The sequence below is a fragment of the Antechinus flavipes genome, chromosome 1 (genome assembly GCF_016432865.1).
Source record: "Antechinus flavipes isolate AdamAnt ecotype Samford, QLD, Australia chromosome 1, AdamAnt_v2, whole genome shotgun sequence".
NCBI lineage: Eukaryota > Metazoa > Chordata > Mammalia > Dasyuromorphia > Dasyuridae > Antechinus > Antechinus flavipes.
The window spans coordinates 62,159,413-62,184,246 of record NC_067398.1 but is presented as its reverse complement, the minus strand read 5'-3'; the positions used below and the strand labels follow the sequence as shown (position 1 = coordinate 62,184,246).

At 33.0% G+C, this 24,834-nt stretch overlaps 1 protein-coding gene across 2 annotated transcripts in view; it reads left to right on the top strand.

Annotated features, from left to right (window-relative positions):
* Positions 1–24,834, top strand: part of FAM120A (family with sequence similarity 120A) — a 147,733-nt gene that overhangs the window by 59,205 nt on the left and 63,694 nt on the right. For both annotated transcript variants that reach the window (XM_051983906.1, XM_051983899.1), the window contains exons 4-7: positions 1,182–1,310; positions 2,183–2,279; positions 18,216–18,313; positions 18,575–18,858. In XM_051983906.1, the coding sequence (XP_051839866.1) occupies positions 1,182–1,310; positions 2,183–2,279; positions 18,216–18,313; positions 18,575–18,858 (608 nt within the window). The remainder of the gene's footprint in view (positions 1–1,181; positions 1,311–2,182; positions 2,280–18,215; positions 18,314–18,574; positions 18,859–24,834) is intronic.

Here is a 24,834-nt window from a genome sequence, read left to right as displayed (position 1 = left end):
CAAGAGTGTCATGGTTAGCAGTGGTAGGCATTTTAAAGAATTGGTGGCATACAACTATGATTATAGGCTATCCAATTTTATGCATTGGAAGCAAACAAGTTTTTTAAATGAGGGGAATATAGTTTCCAGGGGAAGAACCAATTCTTTTATTTTCAGAAAACTAATTTTGTAGAAGAAAAGACATAAAGAAATAAACACATCTATTGTTTGACTTTGATTGGTTTTAGTTTGCTTTTTTTTTTTTAAATTAATTTCAGAAAATTCTTATGTTTACTGGCATCTGTATCTTCTGGGGGAAATAGGACAAATAAATACAGACATAATCACCATATATACATTTTTTTTTAATGGCTTTTTGTAATCCTTGGCCCTAATGGAAAGTTAGAGCAAAAGTGTGTATGTGTATGTGTGCGCACACAATATTTCAGAAAAATTCTAATCAAGAGTAGGCATATAATATCTTAGCCCTGAAAGGGTTTTGCTTTTATCAATAAAGAAACTAAGGTCTGGAAAGATTAATTGACTTGTCCACGTCATATTCCTAGTTAGTTTCAGATTTAGCACTATAAAGTACACGTAACTGGCTGCCTTTTCTTCCCTGCAGATGCTCTCAAGGGATTGATATTAGTGCTTTTTGATCTAGCTATAAATAATAGGAAGAAAGTTATGAAGAATATAAAGGTGTTTGTATAATTCCTTTCATTTTTATTTGTATTGATTTTAGGACATTTTCAACTAAAAAGAAGCAAGGCACTAGGTGGTTTTTTTTTTTTTTGTTTGTTTGTTTGTTTGTTGTTGTTGTTTACTCTCTAGTACTTGTAGACTAGAAATGTAATTTCTGAGAATGTCAAGAACAACATTTGGATATGAAATTCATGATAGTGGGATTTCACCAATATCAAAATCAGATGACCCCTTAAGTTTAGTGGTATATCCAATAGTATTGGATATATGTCAGATAAGATAACCATTATAAGCTTTATTTAGCAGTAATGTAGAGCTTGAAATAATCTTGGTGCTAAAAGCTTTTAGGTAGAATCACAATTGTGGGTGGTGGTGTTGGTAGGGATCTTAAAATGTAACTCATAGTATTAATAAGTCATCAGACCCTTAGTTATTAATTTAGATTACAGTTAAGTATTCTTTGACCCATTTGTTTACATACCTGTTTATTTTCCTAGGTACGGGCTCACCAGCTAGTTTTACCACCTTGTGATGTAGTGATCAAAGCTGTTGCTGACTACGTTCGTAATATTCAGGATACCACTGATTTGGATGCCATAGCTAAAGATGTTTTTCAGCATTCACAGGTAAAATAGCTTGAATGTGTTTTACCTTAGGCATCTGCTAGCTTTTAATTGTTTAACTGAAATAAGCTATTTGGTTCAGTTCTTGAGTAGTCTTGCCATATTGGGGGGCGGGGGGGGGGGAGGAGAGAGAAGGAAAGGAAGAGAGAGAGAGGGAGGAAAATAGAGATAAGTATATATTGATAAAGACAAATAAGTAGTAAATGGCAGAATCATGGTTTTAACTCATGCTCTATAAATCTACTGTCTTTTCCAGCACACATTAAGCATATGAGAAAATCATTTTCTAGAACCTTATCATGTAATCCACATAGGAAAGCTCTGGAACCACTTGGGTTCCAGAGTAGCCCAGGGGGGCTACTGTTGTATGTCTGTCCAGTTAGTTAGGCTTGTGTAAATTTGGCATTTATATTTCCACCTCACCCCCACCCCACCTAGTTCAGTAAGAACTGAAGTAAGTTGGGACCAAAATATTGGCTTTTATTAAGAGATTCCACTCTACTTTTATCCAAATTCCAAACACTTGGGCAAATATTCCCATTGATGTTACTTGTATTGAGTCTTATGTATCAAATAGGAAGATAGGAAGGAAATACCTCAAAGATTTAAGTAGTTGTACAAGTTGATAATAGAACTGCTGATACAACACATCTTTTCTCAGTCTTATATTAGTTTAACCATATTACTTAAAAATAGTACTAGATAGTGTTTTTCCTAAATATCTTTTGCTTTTTCTTAAGACACTTAGAATATTTTTAAACTTATAAGCTAATGTTAAAAAAAAAAATTAAAAGTCCAAGAGGGTTTTTTTTTAATGTAATTGATTAGAGGCATAATGGTTTTAAGAAGATTTTGTTTTTTTATTTCTATTTCAGTCTAGAACAGATGACAAAGTTACTCGATTTAAGAGAGCAGTTGGATATTATTCAGCGACTAGTAAGCCTATGCCATTTCATCCACAACATTACTTAGGTAAGTAAACAGAGTTCCAAATGAAAATTATTGATAGCATATTTCAATCGTTTAAAAATATTTTGTCATATGTTCCACTCCCTCTTTTCTTTCATTAATCTTCATTTAAATTTCATGATTCTATGAACTTAAAATGCTGGAATTCATTTCAGAATTTGGCATAATTCCCAGGGCAGATTGAGGATGGGTATTCTTTAAAAGGGAAGGAAGGCAAGAATATGAACATGTATATAGCAGAATTCCTGATAACTTTGGGATATTGGTGTTGGGGAGCTATAGGATATGTGAATAAAGAGATCTGCCTTCTCTCCTTTCTTGTAAGGTTTTTTTTTTGTTTTTTGTTTTTTGGTGGACTAAAAATGATATGGAACTGAAAGGATTTCCTTAGTTGAATAGTATGTAGGGTTCTTAGCACTGCCCCTATCTGTCACCGGTGCTGCCAGTAAATGTGAATTCCTGGATATTAGGGGGTTAGAAGGTGCTTATTCTTGCCTCCCTTTCCCAGATTCTGCCCTTCCTCATTGGCCAGAAGGAAGGAAGCTGTGGGTAACAAAGACTTGAAGTGAGCCGCAGTGTTAGAGATAGATGCATGATGTTATGAATAGTGTTCTTCCCAGAAAACAATGGAAAATTATCTCCTTGGGTAACTACTTTGAGAATTGTATCTCTTTGAAGTTGCAGAGTGATTGAAGGAACATAGAAGAGGAAACTGAGACCTAATTTTAAGAGAATACAACTTTCCCAGAGTCATTAGTGGTAGTGCTGAGATACAGATTCATTTGTGCTAACTGCCCCCTTGTTCTTTCCCAAAGCTAGATCTTTATTAAAAGAGAAACTGAAATCCTGCTTTGAAGGTAGTTAGGGCTGACAATTTAGCATCTAAATACTTGGAGCAGCATAGAATTGAGAATACTTCTGAAGGAAAGAAAGTTTAGAAAGAGGAAGGGGAAAAGCTACCACAGAAAGATCTCGGTAATGTCCAATTCAGGATTGGTAGGTTCTGGTTTTCTTAGGAAAAACCACTCAGAAGTTACTTGTATACTTAATTTTAGATGTAGATTTTTAATGTCTTGTAATGTTTCAGTTAACTAACTGTTCTTTTGTGTTCAGCAGAATAAGATATATTAGGCACTGACCTTTAGCTTAAAATCTTTTACTAAACTATAAGGTAGTTGACAGTAGTAAAAAATAAGTGATAAAATATAAAAGGCCAAGTAGCAATGCAGGTTATTAAGACTAAAGTAGTTCAGAAAAAGATAAATCAGTATCTTTCCTTAGATTACCTCCTGTTATTTTATATTCTTTTATATATTCTATTATTCTTGCATTATTCTAGAATTCAAACCAAGTTACCATGGATTTTGAGTAATCTTGTGTCAAAGGATAGAAAATTGACTTAAAGATAAGAATCAAAGGATAGGGAGAAAAATCTTCTCTAAACGGGACAGTATATAAGTAGCATTTATTCTTCAGTGTAATGTCTTTGGCCTGGGTCATATACTAACATTTTTCTAAATAATAAGAAGAAAGGAAGAGTACAGTTAAATAGTTATATGTTTGCAGGTTGTATGCCAAAAGAAATGGCAAGTTTATAGTATTAAAGACAAGAGTGACTCTGAACACTTAAGTCAACGAAAGATGGACCAGGGGTTCTTCATCTTAAGCAAGGGTACAGTGATAAATTGCAAAAAATTGAACTTTGCACATTATCCGTTATAAATCTGGAAAAGTTCCTTAGTGCTATTGTTAATTTGTAATTTGTAAGAAATCATTCTTTTTGCCACTGTGTGGCAGAAATAATAGGTATTAGAAACAAGATGGGAAGCATGATTTTGTTATATAAAACAGAATATTATGTGCAGTTCTGACCTTAATAAAAGAAAGATATGAGAATTGAATTTCAGTAAAGAAAATACACACTTCCATATATGAATGATTAGAAAGATTAACTTTCTTGTTTTATCAACTAAATATTTATAGCTAAGAAAGTGTTGCAAAAGTTTGTTTTTAGGACTCTGATAAATATGCATTTATGCAACTTAACATAGATAATTAGAAGTATGGGGCAACAGAGTAAATGGAAAGAACAGACAACATTAGCCAATTGAAACAGTGTTTCCAAATTACAGATCCTGAACCTGGCTCCCAAGAAGTATTATTAAAACATAAGTTTTGATGTATCAGTTGGTTTTGCTGGATTTTTTTTTTCCTTTTCCCTAATAAAAATTGTTGTATGAGAGGACAAAAAGAAAGTTTAGGTAATGTAACTACAAAAATAATTTTATTTTATAAAGTTGGGCACTCATAGAACCTTGGAAAAGAGTTATAGAAGTGAAGTTTTCTACAAGAAACTTTGCCCAAACCTTAATTTTAGTACCTGAAATCACCCCCATTTTATCCTGTCTATATCTTATTCACAGTTATTTTGCATGTTGTCTCCTGCATTGCTCTGGGACTTTCTTGAGAAAAGGGTCTGGTTTTTTTTTTTGTCTTACTTTATCTCTTCAGCGTTAGCATAATAGAGCACAAAGTAGTCTTCCTGAATGCTTGTTGACTGACTTATTACAAGATTTTATAAATTGTAGATAGCAAACATATGAGATTGATTAAGAGATGCAGAATATATCCAAATTTAAGAACCATTTCAGTAGATTTGTGAATGGATAATTATCTTGAAAATTAAGCATGATTAGTTTAATTTTTTCAACATGAGATGAAGTCAGCTACCATACTCTTAGCCATTTTCTGTTACTCCTATTAACTCTTCTGATCCAGTACGTAGTATTTCATATATTCTCATGTGTGCTTACTATGTGCTGTGTATTTACTAAACAAGAGCTCACATTCAGTTTTTATTGCAATTATCTTTCAACCTCTTAATGTTGTATAGAGTAACATATAAGAAGTGTAATATAGATAAGTCAAATTCACGTAGTTTTACAAATCCACTTAAAAACGTGAGCGTTTCCCCTGGCTAAGTATTTTTTAAGAACAACATTTAGGTGTTAATATAAATGGGTGGGTGGTGTTATTATCACTATTTCTTTTTCTTCTACTTAATGTAATGATAAGCAGTACATTGCTTAAAAATGTTAAGACAGGGGCAGCTAAGTGGTGCAGTGGATAGAGCACCAGCCCTGAAGTCAGGAGGACCTGAGTTCAAATATGGTCTCAGACACTTAACACTCCTAGCTGTGCCCCAATTGCCTCAACCAATGAAAAAAAAAAAGTTAAGGCAAAAAACAAGGAAATTTTCAAATTCGTCTATTTGATTTCCTAGTACATTTTCTGTATTGACTCTAGCAAGAATCATTTCTACAGCACCTAAATTTTATTCTCCTCTTCCATCAATCTTTTAGCTCTCAGCAGTGAGCTTACCTTTTACGTTAATGAGAAAATCAAACCTATCATATGTAAATTCCTAAATAGAACCCAGAAAAAAAGAACTTTAGAAGCTATCTCAACTATTTCTGGATATATTCAGTTTATCCTCTTTTCAATATCCCCATTTTATAAGGCAACACATTCCATTTTCAGAAGACCTTCTAGTGAACTGAAATTTATCACTTTGTGGCATCCATCTACTCATTGGTTCTAGTTCTGTTCTTTGAACTTAACAGGAAAAAAAAATGCCTACTGTAGACAGAATTGGTTGATGATGTAGGGATCATGGGAACCTGGGGAGAAGTGACTATTCCATCCTAGATTGCAGGATAGAGAAAAATAACAAATAGTCTGATAGACACCCTATATATTTGAGGAGAATATATTACAAACTGTTTAGAAAAAGGATAGAGATGGAATTTTATGGAATAAGAATGGTCATAGAAAGAAGCTTCCAAGAATGAAATTCTGAATTGAAACAGTGCTAATAAGGAGGAAGAGAGATGGTTATTTTGGAGAAACCAACTCATTAACCAACTTGGGTTTTGTTTTGTTTTTTGAAGGTCTATTAGATAGATGTAGGGGGACAAGTAATGAAAAGTGAATACAAAAAAATGAAGTAGTCCAATAAAATTAGAATTAAGAAAGTTCAAACACAACAAATCATAGCTGTCATGGAAAGCTAATGACAGTGAGACAGATCTTATTAATAGCCATATTGTCATAGTTCTTTGTCAAAAGGGAAAATTCCATATGCTAGGAGGTGGATGGAAAATCATTGTGATGTAAATACAAAATACAACAATAAAATATGGATTTCTTTTAAAGGAAGTAGTGACTACTAAGTCAGGATGACTTCTTGCTTGTTTGCTTGCTTGCTTGCTTTATTTGTTTATTCATTCATTTATTTATTTTTTAGCTGAGGCAATTGGGCTTCATTGATATGCTCGGGATCACACAGCTAGGAAGTGTTAAATGTCTGAGACCAGATTTGAACTCAAGTCCTCCTGACTTCAGGGCTGGTGTTCTAACCACTATGCCACCTAGCTTCCCACCAGGGTGACTTCTTTTAGAAATGTACACTGTAGTCCAAGTGTGAACTGGGCAGAACTGGATTCTTTTATTTCCTCAATTTTTAATCTTCATGTAGTCTCCAATTATAGTTGCTTTTTTTTTGCTGCCATAATCACACTGTTGACCTCTATTAAACTTGCATTCTACTAAAGTCCTGGCATTTTCAGATGAGTTATTTATTGTCCAAGCCATTACATTTTCCCCATTTTGTACTTTGTGAAATTTAACCCTGTGTAACAAGTTACATATGGAGGCAACTTGTTGTTCTTTGTTCTTAAAGAGGACCGGTGACATGAGGAGGGTGAGACAAAACTGTGCAGAGTCATTAGCTTCACTATCTTCTCTAGGTTCATCTTGAGTCAATGAAAAGACATAGTTCAGAATGACTGATAATGACCCCATTGAAGGCAACTGGTGGCTCAGTGGTTAGAGCACTGGGCCTACAGTCAAGAAGACCTGAATTCAAATCCAGTTGACACTTCCTAATTGTTACTTAAGCAATCTAATTGCTTGATAAAATAGATTTACTGAAGAAGGAAATGGCAACCCACTCCACTGTCTTTGCCAAGAAAATTCCAAATGGGGTCATTAAGGGTTGGACATGACTGGAATGACAGAATAAAATAACAACTGAGAATTTAAAATTTGCCTTTATTAAATTTCATCATGTTTGATCCAGCTTAATATTCTAGACTGAACCTTAGGAAGAATGCCTGTTTAAGGAGCTTTGTGAAGTTTAGCCTTCAAAAAAGGAAAAGAAGAAGTTAGAGAAGTAGGAGTAAGATCTGTAAGAAGACAGTATCATGAAGCTCAGAGCATTGATGACATCTGGAAGCACAGGATTGTCTCTAATGTCAAATGTTTGAGTGACATGGAAGATAAAGTCAGGGAGAAAAGAGAAAGATTGTGAGAATAATATATGGTCTTGTAGAGAATAGTTTTAGTTTAATGGTAGAAACAGAAGCCAGCTTGCAAGGGGTTAAGAAGTGAGTGGATAATAAGGAAATATTACCCTATTATTGCTAATCCCTAGATAATTTCGATGTGAACAAAAGCAGAATAAGTTTACTAATAACTAATTTTTCATTAGAAAATGTTCTTTGGAAGTGTTGTCACTTAAAAAGATTCGATTTTTGTTTCATAGATATTTCCAAGTCTTCATTATTTTACATATCCACAGATGATGGAATCACATTTCAACAAATTTGAGTAGCTAGTACTATGGTATAATAGAAAGAAATTTGTAGATACCTCTAATTACTTTATCCACTGACTTTCTTAAATAATATTTTATTTTTTCAAATACATGTAAAGATATTTTTAAACATTCATTTCTATAAAACTTTGTGTTCTAAATTTTTCTACCTTCTGACTTTACCTCTTCCTCCCCACAGGGAGTAATCTGTTATCCCATTGACCTTCAAAACATTTTTGAGCCACTTATCCCCTCTACATGTTTTTTCATATTAGAATGCAAACTCCTTGAGGACTGGAATTGTCTTGTTTGTTTCCTCAACATAATACCTGGCACATAGCAAGCACATAATAGTCACTTGACCTCTAACCTAACATCTCCAAGTGCATATTGGACATCTTGAAATCGAGATGCTGTATACGTCTTAAACTCGACATGTCAAAAACTGAACTCATTATCTTTCTCCAGAAGCTATCATTTCACTTTGCAACATTATGTGGAAGTTTTTCCATGTTTCTTGATATTCATCTTTTTTTGTTTGTTTCTCACCACTCAGTAATAAATATTTCATTACATACTTATTTAAAAGTTTAGCCATTCCCCCAGTAAATGAGCATCTACCTTGTTTCCAGTCTTTTGCTACCCCAAAAAGTGTTGTTATAAATATTATGGTGTATATAGTCTTTTTTTTTTTTTTTTTTTTTTTTTTTTTTTTTTTTTTTTTGCAGGTGATCTCTTGAGTTATACATCTCAAAATGGGATCTCTATAAGTTAAGGGGTATGGACATTTTAGCTACTTTAACATCAAAATGTGAAACAGTCTTCATGAAACTATGAAATCAAAGGCATTCCTTCCTCATTGCTTTTAGCATCAGATACAAATTCCTTTATTTTTATGGTCTGTCTCCAAATTCTTATTTCCAGTTTTATCTTGTTTTCTTCTTTTGAAAGTACTCAACATTTCAGCCAGACTAGGTACTTGTTTGCCATTCATAACATTCCATTTCTTGCCTCTCTGTCTGAAATAGACTTCCTTTTTCCCCTCTTCCACTTGGGTTCTCTCATTCCATTCACAGTTGAATGCCTTTTCTGATTACTCCGTTAGTTGTTAGCCCTTCCTGTAGTACTTTTTGACTAAATACTGATTCTCTTCAGAAGATTATAAATTCCTTGTGGTGAAGACTTAATTAATTTTATCTTTGTATTCTTTAACACCTGGCACTGAATGAATAATTATTGACTTGAACTGGATTTTTAAAGTTAAATTCTTAGAGAATTTGGAAGCAGTGTTTCAGGATAAAAGGCAATGCACCCATTACATTGCTGTAAATCTTTTATTTGATTTTTAAAAGAATAAATTAATTTTTTCCTAACTATATTGATTTTTAGAGGTCTAGATGCTAAACCAATTCATGTGATTTGTTTTAAATATAATGAGTAATAAAGTCCATAGTAATTTTTCAGTTTGGATATTTTCTAAAATAGTTTCATAAACAGAAATTTAAGCATATCATTTGTTTTAGTGTAGACTTGTTAAAGTGTACTCTTCTAATATTAGGAAAAATAATTCACAGTACAGTTTGTGTAATGTTTTCTCTTTGCATTTTTATCTCATCATCAAGATTTTTTGAAAATCAACTGTTGAGGTTGTTTTAGTTACATGCTACATCTAATTGACTTCAAAATTTACTTTGAAGAGAGTATTTTCTTTCTATAAAAACTTGAAGAAAAGATTTTGGTTCCAGTTATTTTATATTTAAAGTTAATATACAGTAGAAAAATATATTTAGTGCATCAAAGTCTAGAACATTAGTTTTCTTTGCTGATCTTTAAAGGAATTTGAGACTTCTTACCTCTGGAATTTTGTGATAATGCATTTTTCCATTACTTCTGCTATTCATGAAAGATGATTGTTGGGAAAGAGGGAGGAGGGAATTTTGTTAGAATTTTTTTCCTTACTTTTTGGTGAGAATTTTCAGAAATCCCTTCCTTTATCCCTGTAGAGAAGTAAATTTTAATGAAGCCAAGGATGCAAAACTGCTAAACTAACCTTCCTGGAGAGAAATAGTGCCAAGGGGGGAAGAGAGTGCCAAGTGAGTACAGGTGTGTTCTATGTTGGAAAAATATGAACTTTACATAAAAGGTGAATTAGGGATGTATTCATATTACTAATGGATTCACCAAATGGGTTCCGTGATATATTGAGCTCAGGCAGTGATAGTATATTTAAGTATTATATTTGTAAATAATTTAGTATTTGACCAGGTTTTTAAAAATCAGTTTTACTAGAACTACAAGAAAATTTAGAAATCCTCTACTCCAATTCCTTCATTTTATATGTAAGGTAACTGAGATAAAAGCAGTTGTGATTTGCTAGAAGTCATGGCATTTTATTAGTGACAGCGTCCTAATAACCTTTTTGCTCACTATTCTAATAATCTTTCTACTTTCTCAAACTTTTTGGTTTCAGGACCTCTTTATATTCTTAACCATTATCAAAGACCCCAAAGAGATTTAGTCAATGTAGGTTATTATATTTATTTACATTTACCATATTTGAGGTTAAAACAAATAATTTTTTAAAGTTTGTTAATTCATCTTAAAACATATTATTACATGCTAACATAAATGTCATATTTTTTATGAAAATATTTTCTAAAACAAATAATTTGTCAAGGTGTGGCACCATTTTACGTACTTTTCTAAATCTTAATGTCCAATTTAATAGAAGGCAGATGAATCATCATCTGTTTCTGCATTTAATTTGTTGCGATCTGGTTGTTCTGGTTGAAGTATTGGGAGAAAATCTTGACCTCAAACAAATACGTAGTGGGAAAAGACCAGGAGTATTTTAAAAGGGAAGTTACATCTTTTAGCTATTACAAAAATGGTTTTGACTTCGTGGGCCCCATTGAAAGGACCCAAGGGGCTTTACAGACTATATGCTCTAAACCCTAGTTCTCAAGGGAGCTCTTTAATATGTAATCATAGGATCATAGCTCTCTTCTTGGGATGGTGCCTTATAGGCTGTCTTGATTCAACCCCATCATTTCGTAGTCAAGGAAGCTGAGGGCTCAGCAGGGGAAATGTCTTGTACAAGATCATGCAAGGAGTAATCCTCCAGCTTCATATCAAGTATTCTTTTCAATATGCCACATTATCTCTTAGATTTCATACTTATAAAGTAATGATGAGGAATAAAGTTAATATTTATGTTTTACTTAGTATCTGTCAGGTAATATACACTTATAATTATTTTCTCATTTGATCCTCACAATGGCCCTGAATGGTAGGTGCTGTTATTATCCCCATTTTTATAGATGAGGAAATAGTGATTAATAACTTGCCCAGGTACACACAATTAGTAAGTATCTCAGGCCAGATTTGAACTCAGATCTTCCTGAATCCCAGCATCCACTTGACTCTTCTCTAGCAGTTTGGTACTAAAAGCAGTGCTTAGTGGGGAACATCCAGACGGTGGGCCATAAAAGGCCTATGTAATCATTTGGTCTGGCCTTTCCAAGGCAGTGTAGGCAATAATGAGCTGAAAGCTAAGTGCAGCAACCTCCCACTGCTTGAGTTTTTAAGTAGATAATTTTTTATGGCCCATGAATGATGTTATGTACCCAATCATCCTTGGCAGAAAAAAGGTTCATTACACCTGTTCTCTTGGGATATATTAAGTACTTACTGGATTTTTTTTTTTTAACTGAAAGATGGGAGGCAGTGAAGACAGATAAAAATTACTCTAAATCCTTGAATCTTTTCATTCAGTTTTGCATGCTTCCAAAGGACCTGATGGTGAAGTTATTGCCAAAGAATTTTCAGCATGCTAACATTTTTCTCTAGGGTAAGAATATTTATTTCAGGGGTGATTTATTTAAGGGGAGTTAAACCACAGGAATTGAAAATATTGGTACCTATATAATTGCACGGCTTAGAATGAACATCTCTGGACTCCTAGTCATTGAGATAAGACATTTATGTTAGTCAAATATTTATTCAGCTTCATTGTGTGTTTAATGTATGTAGTATAAAGAGCTAGCCAACAGGTATATATAAAGTTAGATAAATTATGGTGCCCCAAGTGAAAAAAGAGCAAAAATTGTTAGTCTCACCCCACTGGAATTATGAAGTTTTTAAGGCAGCACCCTTAAGATAAATAGGGACCAAAAAGAACTTTTCTTGTTATTTTCAAGTTACACCAAGAATTTAAAATAAAAAGGGTTTTCCTAAATTTGTTTCATAATCTTTGTTTTTAGCACTTGTAAAGCTTTAATGTCTATTAAATATGTAATTTTAAAACATCAAAAATATTTGGAAATTTTGCCCTTTTCTTAAAATTTAATGTAGAAAATTATATTGATTTATCTATTTATGTAGATAATTACCAGAGTTAGTGATTTGTAGTGTTATATTAGCAAATTATGTTCTGGTGTCAGAATGACCCAAAACCCAATGTCATTCGAATTTGCATTATCAAACTTGAAATGAAAAAGTAATTACTAGGTGAGCATTGCCCTTTGATTTTACTTGTTAGTCTTCAAGGTGAAACGCAAATTAAATTCTCCTTCTTTCTGTACACCCTGATAGTATTCCTTCCCTCCCTCCTTTCTTTCCTTTCTTCCTTCTCTCTTTTCCTCCCTCCTTCCTTCCTTCCTCTTTTTTCTTTTTTTTTTAATTAAAACTTTTTATTTTCAAAACGTAAGCATGGATAGATTTTCAACATTAACTCTTGCAAAACCTTGTGTTCCAATTTTTCCCTCTTCCTCCCACCCCCTCCCCTAGATGGCAAGTAATTCAATATATGCTAAACATGGTAATATATATATTAAATCCAATATATGCATACATATTTATATAATTATTTTGCTGAACAAGAAGAATCAAATCAAAAAAGGGAAAAATGAGAAAGAAAATAAAATGCAATTTTGATTCTTTCTGTTGTTGTTCATTTGCATTTTGTTTCTTTTCTCAAGTTTTTTTTCCTTCCTTCTTGATCTGATTTTTCTTGTGCAGCAAGATAACTGTATAAATATGTATACATATATTGAATTTAACATATATTGTAACATATTTAACATGTATTAGACTACTTGACATCTAGGGAAGGGAATTGGGGAAAGGAGGGGAAAATTTGGAACACAATGTTTTACAAGGGTCAGTGTTGTAAAATTACCCATGCATATGTTTTGTTAATAAAAAGCTTTAATAAAATAAAATAAAATAAAATGCAAGCAAATAGCAACAGAAAGAGTGAAAATGCTATGTAGTGATTCACATTCAGTTCTCACAGGCCTCTCTCTGGGTGTAGATGGCTCTCTCCATCACAAGATCATTGGAACTGGCCTCAATCATCTCAATCATTATTGAAAAGAGCCATGTCCATCAGAATTAACCATTGTATAGTCTTCTTGTTGCCCTCTATAAAGATCTCTTCATTCTACTCATTTCACTTAGCATCAGTTCATGTTTGTCCTTCTAGGCCTCTCTGAAATCATTCTGCTGATCGTTTCTTATGGAACAATAATATAACATAACATTCATATACCACAACTTACTCATCCATTCTCCAACTAACTGATGGGTATCCAGTCAGTTTCCAGTTTCTTGCCACTACAAAGAGGGCTGCTACAAACATTTTTTGCACATGTGGGTCCTTTTCCCTCCTTTAAGATCTTTTTAGGATATAAGCCTGATAGAAACACTGCTAGATCAAAGGGTATGAGGGCATAGTCTAAACTATGAATTTTGTTTGTTTTTAGTTTGTCTTCTGTTATTTTGTTAGGCCTCATAATTAAATTTCAGCCATTTCCTACAGTCTCATTTTTGAGACTCATTTACAACAGAAAGAGTGAAAATGCTATGTAATGATTCACACTCAGTTCCCACAGGCCTCTCTCTGGGTGTAGATGGCTCTCTCCATCACAAGATCATTGGAACTGGCCTCAATCATCTCAATCATTATTGAAAAGAGCCATGTCCATCAGAATTAATCATTGTATAGTCTTCTTATTGCCCTCTATAAAGATCTCTTCATTCTGCTCATTTTTCAAAGTTCAGTTGTCCTCTGGGAGTAGTCTTTTTTTCTTTAGGGTCCTAGAGCAGTTCTTCCTTAGCTTTTTTGGTCATATATCCTGTTCCATTCTGGTAAAATATGTAGCCTTCTTTTTAGAAAAATGTTTTTCAGTGCATAAAGTAGAATTTTTAAATTCTAGCTAACATAATATAAAAGATAAGTTAACAGACCTTATATTAAGAATCTTTATTTTAGAGGAATTACTGATTTATTTTTTAATGACTGAGTCTACTAAAAAATCCATATGAAGTTTTTTTTCCCCTTCACCTATTCTTTCTTTTTCCCAATTTTTCCTAAGCATACTTTGCAACAAAAGCCACTTCTATAGTAAGTATTTATAAAAAGGAGTAGAATGAGAAACTGGTAGTGTTAATCTCCATGTGAGCCCTTGTATCTATTCTGAGAAAGATCCTCTTGTCATGAAAAAAAGACTGACAATGACTCTGCTTAGCCAAGCTTTGGAATGAGAACAAGAACTAATTTAGAACACTCCCAGTAGCACAGAAGCCTGTTATAGTTTATTCTGCCTTTCTGCCATTTTCCCCAAAAATTTTTTTTAAAAATTAATTCATTAATTAGACTAAATAGGATTTATTAGTGAGTTGAATTTTACATTTGGGAACAGGAATAGAGCGCAGTTTGAGTTTGGCAGTTGTAATCACTTTATGATACAGCCAGTCTATGGACCATGTTTTGTTTTCAGTTTGTTGTTAACAAAAACCTGCTTTTCAGGAGATTCAATATGGAATGATTAAATAACCAGAGTGTATCAAAGATGTTCATCTTCAGTTTAATGCTAATTAATGGTAATCATCATTAATGAGGCTAGTTCTCTTATCATTCAGAAGGTTAAGAACTTGAAAATGAAATTATAAGGGTGATAAATGTTTGTAGGAAACAATATTACAAACACTTACCACCCTTATAATTATAAGTCCCACAAAACTAAATGTATAAACTTCTAGAGATATGTAGAACTAAACATCCTTCAAAATCTTTGGGGAGTAGTTTATAGAATAGATTATTTTTTAAAATAGCTTCTATTGCTAAGTTTTAGCATTCTAGGATTCCTCTCTCCACCCTAGACTTCCCCAAACTATAGTTTCATCACTGTGCGGACTTCCCAAAGCAAACATTTCCTTCACTAAAACCAGACAGGCAACTCATCTGTAACTTGTTCTAGAATTGTTTGGAAGCATTGGGATATTAAATGTCTTGTTCATAAGTACTAATACTAGCTATATCATCTAATATGTATCAGATATACATCACCCAGATTAAACTCATGTCTTGGGTTGGCTTAACTGCCCTTTGTCTGCTATATATTACTTTTCACTAGGATTCACATAATCATATAGATTTAGAGCTAGAAAAGATCTTTACAATCTTCTAGTTCAAATCATTCTCATTTTATAGATGATGAATTGCAGCCCAGAGGAGTTAGATGATTTGCCCATCGTCCTTCAATTAGTAAGTGGAAAAGTCAGGATTTACTTCTATGTCCTCTGTCCACTTAACCATGCTCCCTAACTGATTCTAGCTTTTTAGCCAAGATTTGTTTTATGTTTCATATACTAGATTCAAAGAGTTGTATCATGAAATCATGGCATCTATTCACCTTCATTCAAAGGAGTAATCTCAACTGTACAACATAATAATCCGTGGTTTTAAGCTTTTGTTTTTTATTGTTTTTTGTTTGTTTGTTTGTTTTGTTATTTTGGTGTCTTTCTCTTTGAAAAGTCCTGGACCTTATCTCTAGTCCCTACTCTTGGAATTATAATTAAAATATAATATATTGAATTAAAAGATAAAGACTCAGTACCAGTTTTTTAAGTTTGCCTTGGTTTAGTGATTTTTTTGCCTTATAGCCAGAGTTATATAAACATCTGTTTTAATTTGTCTTAATAATAGATATTTTTATATGTTCTAATTTTATTCTCCGATGACTACCCTTTTTTATTCAATTTTTTTTAAAAATAGCAGTTTACCAGATAGCAGTAGAAACTAGTATCTGACAAATTTTAAATGAATTTTAATTTTATAGCTAATAAAATATATTTTTTAAATTAAGGGTTGAAGTTTTTTAAGTTTCTCTACAATTTTGAAAATTTGAACGTCAGTGTAGTGATAATCAAAATGGTTCACAGTTTTTATGATAATCCCTCAAGTTTCTTCAAAAGAAGCACCATTAGTTTTTTCTAATTTTTACTTAGTATTTTTTTTCCCAATTGCATAGAAAATTAGTTTCATTTTTGTAAGATTTTGAGTTCCAAATTTCCCTCCCCCTCTCCAAGATTGTAAGAAATCTGATATAGGTTATACATGTATAATTATTTTAAATATTTCCATAATAGTCATGTTATAAAAGAAAAAAGTCAAAACAAAAGGGAAAAACTACAAGAAAGAAAAAAACAACCCCCCCAAAAAAAGCAAAAATAGTTACCTTTGCTCTGCATTCAGTCTCTGTAGTTCTTCCTCTGGATGCAGATGGCAGTTTCAGTCCTTTTAAATCTGTTGGAATTATCGTGGATCATTGTATTGCTGAGAAGAGCCAAGTCTATCATAGTTGATCATCACACAATCTTGCTGTTAATATGTATGGTTTTCTCCTGGTTTCTATTTACTTCACTCAGCATCAGTTCATGTAAATCTTTCTAAACTTTTCTAAAATTACCTTGTTCCTCATTTTTTATAGGACAATAGTATTCTATTACATATTCGTAAGAGTCATTATTTAAACAAGTTATACAGAGTTGGTGTTTGTTTTGTTCATTTGCTTTGGCATTTGCAAAAGAATGTTGTTATTGCCTCATGGTAACCTAGGATTTACCAACACTGTCTTCTATGGAGCTCAAGTGCTGTATTACTCAGTTCCACTAAGCTAAGCAGGAAAGATTTTGAGTAGAGACCTGGCGGTGAAGAAGTTTTTTGTCTGTTGTCGGAAGGTCCGTCTGACTCACTTCTGAGTGGTTCATGACCATAGATTGTTTTGCTACAGAAATTCTTGAGGACTCTCTTGTAAGTTATATAAAGTTTTTGATCTTTGTCTGTGGAGGGAGTAGCCATGTCAGTGGAATGACAGATTCTTGAAGTAGTAAATTAAGGAGGCAGGTGAAGGAAGTGATTCATAAGGCTTCAGGAATGGTGGTATAAAGCAGAGAACTCAAATTTATTTTTATGACTTCTTTTAATTCATTCTGTGAATATATAATGTTTTTGAATTATAATTACAGCATGTAACATTAGATAAACAGAATGGCTGTCTAGTCCATATGAGAAATATGTAATTATTGCTTTAACAAAAATTACATTTTAATTCCATTTCTATTTTTATAATGCCATCCATTTTATACATGAACTTAAGTCCTAGTTTGCCAGGAGCATAATGGATTCTATTAGAAGGAATAACTTTTTTAGTATTGAGTTTTTCCTTGGCCTTTTCAAATTGAGTTGCTGTATCAGCTGAAATTCTTGATTTTATTTTACCTATTCTGGCACTACTTTGTGTTTTCTGTGCAGAATTCTTGCCTTTGTTTGTCTTTTTTATCTTGATCTCTGTTGAGCCATTCTTCATCTGACTTTCTTCTGGGCTCAGGTTCCTGAGCTTTGCCAGTTAGCCTGAAAATAATAAGGATTATATGATAACTGTAGTACTGGTTTGTAAATTAATTTTCAAGGAAAAAAAGAGCAAGCTTCTTAGTGTTCTAGCCTATTCATGCAGAGCATAATAAGAAAATTACTTATTCTGACTTTCTTTTGGAGAACTTCTCCATTTGAATTCTAATGTATGAAGATTGTTTTGCTCAGAATTATTATTATTAAGTATCAAAAGAAATAGAACGAAGATAAAGTGAAATTTTTTTTAAAAAAATTAAAGAGAGAAAAGATTAAAGGAAGAGAAATGGTCAAAATAACTACTGTACTGTTACTGAAAAATAAAACTTTTCTCACATCGTTCCATGTAAAAATATATTGAGGTTTTCAATAAAATTGAGATTTTTTCAGTTTTTGTTGTTAAATAGTTTTCTAAATAGTTCTGTGGTAATGGGAAAGTTTAACGGTGATGAAATGAGAGATGTCACAAGTAGGCAAATGAAAAATGGGTAAGTGTACTGGACGTTAGCATTTCTGAAGTAGGTTCTGTGGGAAAATGTACTTCTATTCACTTTTGTTTTGTTCTTTTCTTCTCTTTCTGATGAAACAGCCAGACCAAATCAGTTTGGAATGCCTGGGATAGTGCCACCGTATGTTCCCCCTCAGATGCTTAACATTCCACAGACCTCTATACAAGCAAAACCTGTTGTAAGTATGCTTTTAATTCTGTTAGTAACTTGTATTGCCTATTCTAAGGAATATGTATGTGTTGAGATTCAAATGTATACAGAAATCATTCTTAAAGTCTTCTTAAACTGAATATTTGGAAAAGAATAGACTATCATATAGTGTTAAAAATCAACTAAAAATTCTTTCACAGGATAAAACAATCTTTTACTTACTGGAGTCTGACAGTATCCATTTATTTTTTTTTATTACCTGTATTTAAAAGAGACCATTTTGTTCTAGGCCCAGCAGATGTCTAGCCCAGGTGGTGCTCCAGGTCAGGGTCCATACCCATATAGCCTCTCTGAGCCGACTATCACCTTGGAAACAAGTGGAAAAAATTTGTCTGAGCAGAACAACTATAGTAACATTCCTCATGAAGGAAAACATACTCCATTGTATGAACGATCCTCTCCAATAAATCCAGCTCAGAGTGGCAGCCCTAACCATGTGGATTCAGCCTATTTTCCTCCCTCTTCAACATCATCATCATCTGATAATGATGAAGGCAATGGAGGAGCTACAAAGTAAGTAATGAGTTAAATGGTGAATTTTCACTCTTGTATGGGATCCCTTTAAATTCTCAAGTTAGCTGGAAGCATTTGTAGTCAAAATATTCCAGCTATTGGACATAGTGTTTTTGATTAAAGATTCAATTACAAAGATTAATAATATATGTTTGCTATGATAATATATATTTGATAAATGAACATTGAATCTCTGGGTGTGAAATGGAACTAATCCATACTGTTTAAAAAATCAGTTCTTCAAGTTCTGTTTATAAGTTCAAGTTCAAGACATAACATGATTTTGATTAGTGTTTCTTAAAGGAAACTATTTCTGTGAATCTTAGATTATGGCTACAGGAAAATGGGCTCTAATTATAGGAAATTGAAACCCAGATTCTGTCAGACTACAAAGGGGCACAAATGTAGAATCAAAGGTCAGGGTCAGAAGGCCTGTCTAATTTGTAACCGAACAAAAATCTCTCCTACAACATATGTTTTAAAATGATCATTAAGTTTTTTTCAAAGATTTCTTTGCCTAGCTTTTTACCCTTCTAGGAAATGCCACTTTTTCATTACATGAAGCCTAAATGTTCCTCTTTAGCACCTTTTCCATTACTTTTGGCATTGTCCCCTAAGGCAAGCACAATAAGGCAAATGCTTTTTTTCTATTTAATAGCCTTTCAAATATTTATAGGATTGGCATAATATCTGGCACATGGTAGTTACTTAATAAATGCTTATTAAGTTGAATTGACTATTATTAAAGACAACTGTCACTTCCTTAAATGTCTTATAGAAAGAAAATTTCCATTTCATTCAATTACTGTTCATATGATGTGAACTTGAGGCCTTTCCCAGAGATCTTGCCTCTTGTACAACATTTTTTCAGGAAAATCTTAACCATATTTATTCACCCTGTTAACTCATCTTTCCTGTAGCCTCTTCAGAAGCCCTCTGTACCCTTTTCCCCTCCTTTTTTCCCCACTCACTTCATCAAGTTCTGGACCCATGGACTAATAAATGTGGTCTCCCTCATGGCCTTTGTTACTGTCGTTCCAACAGTCCCTCCTGGCCGCCATCCCCTGCTTTAGATGTTAATTGCCTGAAGCTGTGGAGTCTTTGCTTTCCTTACTGCTTAATCAGCGTTTTGTAAATATTTTTCCATTCATTCATCCTCCACATTCTTCAGCTGATCAGTGTGTTTCTTAAAGTGTGATACCCAAAGCTGAATACAGTCATCCAGATATCGTCCAATCAGAGTAAAATAAAGTGGAAGTGTTCCCTCTACAATCCTAGAGTCTTTATGAACTATATAAGATGGCTTTAGTGTCTCAGAGATGACTTTATTGTCTTTGAGCTTTCTGGTCAGTTAGGAACTATAATTTATCTTTTATTTTGTAATTTGGTGTGTAGTTATTTGGAAAGTATTTCATGAAAATAAAAGATCTCTAGCCTTTTATTTCTGAGATGTGAGAACATGACAACAAAAGAAAAATACACTAAAATATTCAGAGTACTTTCTATTCTGACCAAGAAATGAACATAAACTGGTGACCAGTGAATAGGAAATAGCTAAGCAAATGATGGCATATGAATATAATTTGTGCTATGGGAAAGAATTTAAGTTCCAAATGTACGTCAAGTTTTGTGCTATGTGTTGGTAAAACGACAGAAAACAGGCCCTATCCTCAAGTAGCTTACATTCTACAGGACAAGACAACCAGTCCACAGCTAAATGTCTGAAATAAATACGAGGAAACTTTTAGAAGAGAAACTGGTTTGATCAGTAAAGAACACATGCAATATATGCCATTTGATCTGAGTTTTAAAATGATGTAGGAATTCTGAGAAGAAAAGTGCATTCCAGGTGCAGAGGGATAGTTTGTACAAAAGCATCCAGCAAAAGGCATGTTCTCTAGGAGGAACAGGAGCGCCTGAAGAGAGTGGCGTATTATTAAGGCTGATTGGGAAGAGTGCTAAATGCAGAACCAAGTAGGGGAGGTTTTTCCCCTACTGGATAGTATTTTTGGGAGGAGAGGGGAATTACAGGAAAAGATAGTTTTAAACATTTCATTTTTATATTTTCAAGTTCCATGTTCCTCTCTTTTCTTCTCCTCCCCCTTTCCCAAGAGAGCAGTCACGTTAACTGCACATTCATGTTAAACATATTTCCACATTAGTCATTTCTTAGTGTTCTCTATCTCTTGTTTGTTCATAAATTCTTCCCTTCTCCATAGTTCTTTTTTTTTTAATTTATTTTATTTGAAAAAACAGTAAGAAATAAAAAGAAACACAAAATAAAATAAAGCAAAACAAAAGAGAACATTCTTCTCCATAGTTCTAACATAAAGTATTCCTCTCTCTATGTCTAAATCATGTACCCATTTTAATCTTATATATTATTTCTATGCAATATACCTTGGCATACAGAGTGAGTCTATGCCTAGTTTCTGCCCATACTGTTTTCCAGGTTTCCCACCAGTTTTTGTCAAATAGTGAGTGCTTTTCTTTTTAGAAGCATTTTTATTGACTGTTCTTATCCCTGGAATCCTCTCTCCTCTCTACCTTCTGGCCTCCCCAGATTCCTTCAGTCCTCGGCTAAAATTCTGCCTTTTATTGGAAGCCTTTCCCAATCCCTCCTAATTCTAGTGCCTTTTCTCAATTGACTATTTCTAATTTATCCTGTATATAGATAACTTGGTTGAATATAGTTATTTACATTTTTTTTTGTGGACTTCTTTAGATTAGGAACTGGCTTGTATCTTTTTGTATATCCCTTAGCATTATCACTATGCCTAACATTTAGTGCTAGGTGTTTAATTAAATATTTATGAATTGTCATCCAGACATCATGTTGGCCCCTCTCTCCCATTAGTGAGTGCCTTCCTGTGCCTTCATTTGCATGAAGGATCCAAATTTAAGCCTCATACCTTTGCCAATAACTTTTCAGGTCCCTTTTGTGTGTTGATTTCCACCATTATAATGTAAGCTATTTGAGGGACTTCTCTCTCTCTCTTTTTTTTTTCCCTTTGTATTTGTATCCCTAATCCCCAGCACTTAGTAGAGTGCTTGGCACATAGTAAAGATTTGCTCTTGTCTTGGCCTTGTCTTCTCATCTCATCCCATCCCTAAAAATGTTCAGGCATGTACCTCCAGTATTTGTTTATTTATAATTCTAGATTTGGAATGTTGTGCCAGTATATGCATTGAAAAATAACAGAAATAAAAAGGATAGCACTGTTGAAAAAATGTAATAATGTTATAAAAGCTTTTTGTTCTTATTAAATTATTAAATAGTAATGATTTTAGTCATCAGTGTGATTTATTATGCTTTTAAATGAATTTTATGAATATCTTTTTTTTAAATCACCTGAATTCCTCCCAGTATTTTTCTCCCTCATTCCTTCCATATAGCAAGTAATATTTTTTATAGAAAAAGCATAAGAAGGAGGGAGGAGAACATCTATCCCAAAGTCTGAAAATATATGCAGTGTTCCAGAGCTGTGGCCCTCTTACTTTGGGACTGTGTGTTCTTTGTAATTTTACACTATTCAGTTTTGATTGTTTTGTGGTTCCTTTTTCCTGTTACATTCTTGTAGTCATTATGAGTATTGTTTGCTTGGCTTTGCTTCATTCTTTATTCGATCGTGTGTATTTTCTCACATTTCTCTATATCATATTAATTCTTTCTTATAGCACAGTAATATTTCTTTACATTCATGTGCTATGTTTATTTAAAAAACCCTTTTTCAATCAATGAATGTTTTTAGTTTAATTAAACAAGATAATGTGATAATCCATTGATATATTGAAGTGTATTGAAAGCAAATAAAGGTGAGAGTAGCACTGTTACCTCCCTGATGTGTAACTCTTACACTCACCCCAAGATTAACCTCACATAATCTGTATGACATAACCATCTGGTGCATGAATGTAGAAAGACTGGCAATGTCATTTCTATTAAATAAATCACAAAGTTCTAAATTTTCTCTATGTTTCCTAGTTTGGGAATCTTTAGAGACTATTCCAATTGGCAGTTGGTGGTATGGGCAATGCTTTCTGTCAATTAATGCAAATTGAAGGAAACAGAATTAAGAAAACAGTTCAGAGTGACTATCATATAATTGAAAAGAACAACAACAAAACAACTGTATGTTGTGTATTTATGTAAGCCAGTCCTAGAACCAGAGGAGAGAGAAGAAAGTGGACTTCTCTCCCTTGGTTTTAGAATATGGCATGTACTGTGAGATTTGGTTTAATGGAATTCCCCTTCTTTTTTTTTTTTTTTTTTTTAATTTTCTGCCCTCTTTCATTTTTATCCTTTGTTAAAAGGAATGACTAGTTATGGGAGGAGGGAAAACTGAATAGGGAAATGAAGGTGATATATAAAAGCGAAAAGCAAAACAAATTTTTTTAAAGATACCTAGTGGGACCATAGTTGACCCAGTTTTATCTTTTCATTTTACATGTCTATCAAGGTTTGAAGACTGATGGAATGCAGCTTGTTATGTTAGTCATGACTGAGCACAACCTCCCTGAGCTCCCTTCTGACTCTAGTTATATGATCTTATGAAAAAACAAATCCACATCTCCCAACTTCCCACTATACTGCTCTTTGCACTATACTATGTTGCAAGATTTCAAATGAAAGCTTTGTAATTTGTCTCTAGGCCAAGTTGAAGTTTAGGGGAGTGAAAATAATAGTATTGCTTTTTTTTTTGTTTTTCAAATAGAGCATTGTTTAGTGGCAAAAATTTTTACTTTCCTAATATTTAAGAATTTCCATTAAAAATCATTTCTGATATCTACTTACCTATTTTTCATTTTACAAATTTTCTATACTGTACTTAGGTCAACAGAAGCTGTTTGCTTTTTTTTTAAATGCTGTTTTTGTCATTTTTGAAAGAACATATCTTAGAAAAGAAATTTCTATAGTACTACATCTTTTTTTTTTCTGAAAATTTTTCTTTGACATTTTAAAAACTTTTATTTTTACTTCCAATTTCTTTCCCTCTATCTACCCTCTTCCCCATGTAATTGAGAAGGCAAAAAATATGATACCTATCCAATGTATGAAATAATGCATATTTCTATATTAGCAATTTTGTGGAAATGGGGGCAAAGGAAGAAAAATAGAGGAAAAAATATCTTCCAATTGCACTCAGAGTCCAACAGTTCTCTTTTTGGAGGTAGATAGCATTTTTTATCATGAAACGTTTGGAATTGTCACAGATCATTATATTGATTTATCTAAATCTGCTGTGTGTGTTGTTCTCTTGATTTTACTCACTTTATCTTATATATGAGTTCATAAAGGTCTTCCTAGGCTTGTCTGAAACCATCCCTTCATCATTTCTTATAGCACAGTTGTGTCCTATCATAGTCCCATAACATAATTTGTTCAACCATTCCCCAGTTGATGGGCATCCTTTCAGTTACTCATTCTTTCCCACTACAAAAAGAGCTGTGATTATAATTATTATTGTATATGTAGCTTCTTTCACTTTTTCTTTGATCTCTTTAGGATATAAATCTGATAGTGGATACAAAGGGTATGCTTATAACTCTGGGCATACTTGCAAAAAGTTTTCCAGAATGGATCCGTTTACAACTCCACTACCAATGCATTAGTGTACCTTTTTCCTACATCCCCCTCTGTCAGTTTTTTTTTTCTTATCATCTTAGCCAATCTGATGGCATCTGAAGGGATGTCTGAGTTATTTAATTTCTATTTATCCATTTTTTTCATTTGCTGTGATTTATTCTGAAAACTGCCTTTTCATATCCTTTGACTATCAATTGGGGAATGGCTTTTGTTTTTACAAATTTGACTCAATTCTCTATAATTGAGAAATGTAACATTTATCACAAAAACTTGCTTATAAAACTTTTTCCGGTTTCTTGCTTTTCTTCTAATTTTGGTTATATTAGTTTTATTTATGCAAAAACCTTTTAAATTCATGTAATCAGAATTATACATTTTATAATCTGTGA